Source organism: Penaeus chinensis, chromosome 6, assembly GCF_019202785.1.
Source record: "Penaeus chinensis breed Huanghai No. 1 chromosome 6, ASM1920278v2, whole genome shotgun sequence".
Classification (NCBI taxonomy): Eukaryota; Metazoa; Arthropoda; class Malacostraca; order Decapoda; family Penaeidae; genus Penaeus; species Penaeus chinensis.
This window is the reverse complement of record NC_061824.1, coordinates 26829068-26832497: the sequence shown is the minus strand read 5'-3', so window position 1 is coordinate 26832497 and position 3430 is coordinate 26829068. Positions and strand designations below refer to the sequence as shown.

Here is a 3430-nt window from a genome sequence, read left to right as displayed (position 1 = left end):
GAATGATCGGGTCGGCTAGGAAAGAGATTTTGCCTACTTGTTTTTGGAAACATTGCTGGAAGAGAAGAGTGTTGTTTGAGTAGGGAGTTATGGGAGGGATCACTAAAAATCGGTCCCATTTGGCTGGGCTAAATAGAGTGTTTAAGATATTTGTAGAAATGGGGTTAGTAGATGGACTGGGACGTGTGGAAGAGGGAGTAGTGTTGAGGGAGGTAGTGTTATGGAGAGGTGGGCAATAAGGCTGTAAGGTAGTAATAAGGGAGGAAGGGGTAGCTGATGAAGTATGTGGGGGGTAGAGGTGATGAAGTTGAGCATGTTGGGAGAGTAGGAATGTCTCCTGGAGAATGAGTGTTGACTTGGGTGGATAATGTATTAGTAGGCATTGAGGAGGGGGTGATAGTTGCAGTGTTTGGAGCCGTGGTCAAAGGAGAGCCTGAGGTCTGGGAATCAGACGAGTTTGAATTGGTGGGGCTATTTGATAAAGGGGCAAGCCTCGTTGCCCCTAATAAGGGTATAACATCTTCATTATTGGCCATGGTAAGCCTGGAGTATGTTGGGGAGAGAAACAGTCCATCCCTCAGGGTCCCCTTGAGGGGTAAGGACTAGACAACTAAAACAGGGGAATATTGTGCACATGGTTCCATCAGGACTGGCATAAAGTCAGCCTTTCATCCTTTTAGCACGACTCTCCCACCTTATGAAGTGGATAGTAGAAGGAGTTGGGGAAGGGACAGAAACAAAAAAGTAGAAGGGAAAAAAAACATGCAAAATTAGTTGAGTTGAGGGCTGAGTCCAAGGCAGGGGAGTTCCCTAGCATTGGGTCCCAGTCTTTGCCTCCTAAGTCCCCGCTCCTAACAGTAGTGAGGGGCCCAGGTCTTGTCCTGGACTGCAGCTGACATCCCAAAGTACTTCTGGTAGGCTTCACAAACCTTCACTGATGTTTCCTCTCTTCTTTGTATATTCACCACATATGTAACAGAAAGAATTGGGGTGCTGACAGCCTCTTGATGCCATTGTAATAACGCTTGAAAGCACAACTTTCTCTTAATTCAGGGTGTGAAAATGCAGTATCAATAAGGTTCTTCAATCAATTTTTTAACAATTTTATATTTTATCACACTCTACAGAAAATCCACCTGTCTAGATGTCAAAGTCTGGAATGGAATTAAATATAGAACATGGGTTTCAATTTAACTAAAGGACAAGTGTCCTTTCCTTTCAATTCCTAAAATGTTTGAGATTTCAGACCAGAATAAATCCCTGTGGGGAACAAGTGTGCAGGCTTTAAAAACAGTAGGTTTTACTTTTGATGAAATTGCTCCTTGATTGAGTGGATAAGTCAAGTGGACGGTTTGAGAGCAATTAAATAATTGATGCCTGTAATGTTTGCAAACTCAAACTTTTGAATATTTAATAGCATTTTTTCATTTACTCGGGACCTAACCAACACAGAAGTTGTTACAAGCCGTGAACAGAGAAAAAAATATTTTTGTCACATTGCGTAATTAATCACTTTAAGAATCTTATACTATGCAGGAAAATTGAAAGTTATTGCAGACACTCTATTAAGGATAAGAGTACCAGATGGTATGGATTCAGAGGAAGTGAAAATATCTCAGGTGATAATTGATAAAGCTCACAATTGCAAGATTTTGTGTCCACACAATCAAGACATCAGGACAGAAGGCGAGATCTGATGAAGTCTTAGATCATGATTGCCTACCACGGTCAATGAAAATATCATCTAGATGTATAGCAAAGGCAATTCAGAATTTGATAAACCTTCCAAAGTCAAATGGGATTTCCAAATGGACCAACTAGCAAGTATTTGCTTCAATTTGAGTGTTAGCTGGAGGGGAGCATAACCGCTATCAATTATCACATATATCATGTCACAAATGAACAGTCCTAAAGACCACATCAGGTGCTTAAGTATGAAACAATAGCCTTTTATGTGCAGCTAACACACATTGCAGAGGGTGGCAGAAGTCAACTTTGCTGTCTGGCATGGTACTTAGCAGACCCCTAAATGAGGTATACATGAATTGCTTGATGATTGGCATAACAGATTCTAGGATCATTAACAGTATGACCTGGGGCCTGATACCATATTGGAGAAAAGTGATTCGGCAGAGGTTACCAAGTTCTTGTAATAGTTGCTCTAATCACTCAGCAATGATTATTCATCAAAGACTCATGTAGACACTAATATTGATAGAGGATGATAAGAGTGAATGAGGAATATATTAATCCTGTATTTGACTGCTTGGCGAGTCTGGAGTTAATGGGGATGGCATGTTTATATGCAGTCCCATCAGTGGGCTAATAAGCAACCATTTAAAAGTTTCATTTTACTAAAGGAAAAGATTTCTTGCCAAATTGGCAAATTACAAGGAAACATTTGTTAATTTACTGGTCTTTATAATTTCCAATAAACATTCAAAAATTGAAGATGATTTCCTGTTTGACAATAAAAATCTGATAAAAGAGCATCAAATACATATATAAAATATATGGAGTGGGTAATTTCTAAGACCTCACTTTATATCTGGCAAATGAGAGGTTGTCTTCAGTGGTAGATTTTTATTTAAAGATATTTACATTTTTAATATAAAACAAAGTATATGTACAAAGAGGTATAGGATGGGCAAGAATGAATAAAAGATAAATCTGAAGTAAAAAAAAGTCCATTGTATTTGACGAAATAAAAGTTCAATCAAAGTGATTAGCAAACTTAAAATATGTCATGTTCTCTTAGAAAATAGCAGTCTTAAAAAAAAAATTGCAAATTAATTCTAGGTGATGACCAGTATTATGATAATACCGATTCACTTTTTCTTAATCTTAGACATAAATTTTATAATGAAGAAAGGATTCCCTCTAACAAGTGGCAGAATAGGCTGATAACTGTATTAGATTACAGAAACTAATACAAAGATATTCCTAACAAAATCACACAATCCTTAGTATGAAATTTTAATTGAAGCCCTCTTACTTTAGTAATTACACATGTAAGAAATCACTGTGTTTTGCATTCCTCATCCTGTTTCTTTTTTGTGGAAGATGGGAGATAGTACTTAGAGTAATCTTTATTTTCTTTGTTTAAACTCTGCCACATTGGAACCTTGCCATCAGTTTTCTGAGCTTCGGCAGATGGAATTTTAGCACCTGGGAGGCGCTCAATTCTTGTCTGACTGGGAAGCGGTGCATTGTGAGTTCCTAGATGTAGCTGGCTTCCTGTAGAACTGGGAGCCATGGAAGTACTCCTGTTCTTTCCTTCTTCGTAATTGGTTGCACCTTTACTAAAGTCTGAAGTCAATTCCTGTGTTGGGTGAATAAAAAATGTAAGGTAGTTATGAGCACTGTGATTTTTATCACAAGAAAATATGGAAAGTCAAAACTCTGATGTGCACTTGGCAGAAACAAAATA

The 3430-nt window shown here is 38.1% G+C and overlaps 1 protein-coding gene across 1 annotated transcript in view; it reads right to left on the bottom strand.

Annotated features, from left to right (window-relative positions):
• Positions 1-2573: 2573 nt before the first annotated feature.
• LOC125026418 (centromere-associated protein E-like) overlaps positions 2574-3430 on the bottom strand; it is a 21118-nt gene continuing 20261 nt past the window's right edge. The window contains exon 25 of the mRNA XM_047614860.1: positions 2574-3322. Within this exon, the coding sequence (XP_047470816.1) occupies positions 3020-3322 (303 nt within the window). The 3' untranslated portion in view covers positions 2574-3019. The remainder of the gene's footprint in view (positions 3323-3430) is intronic.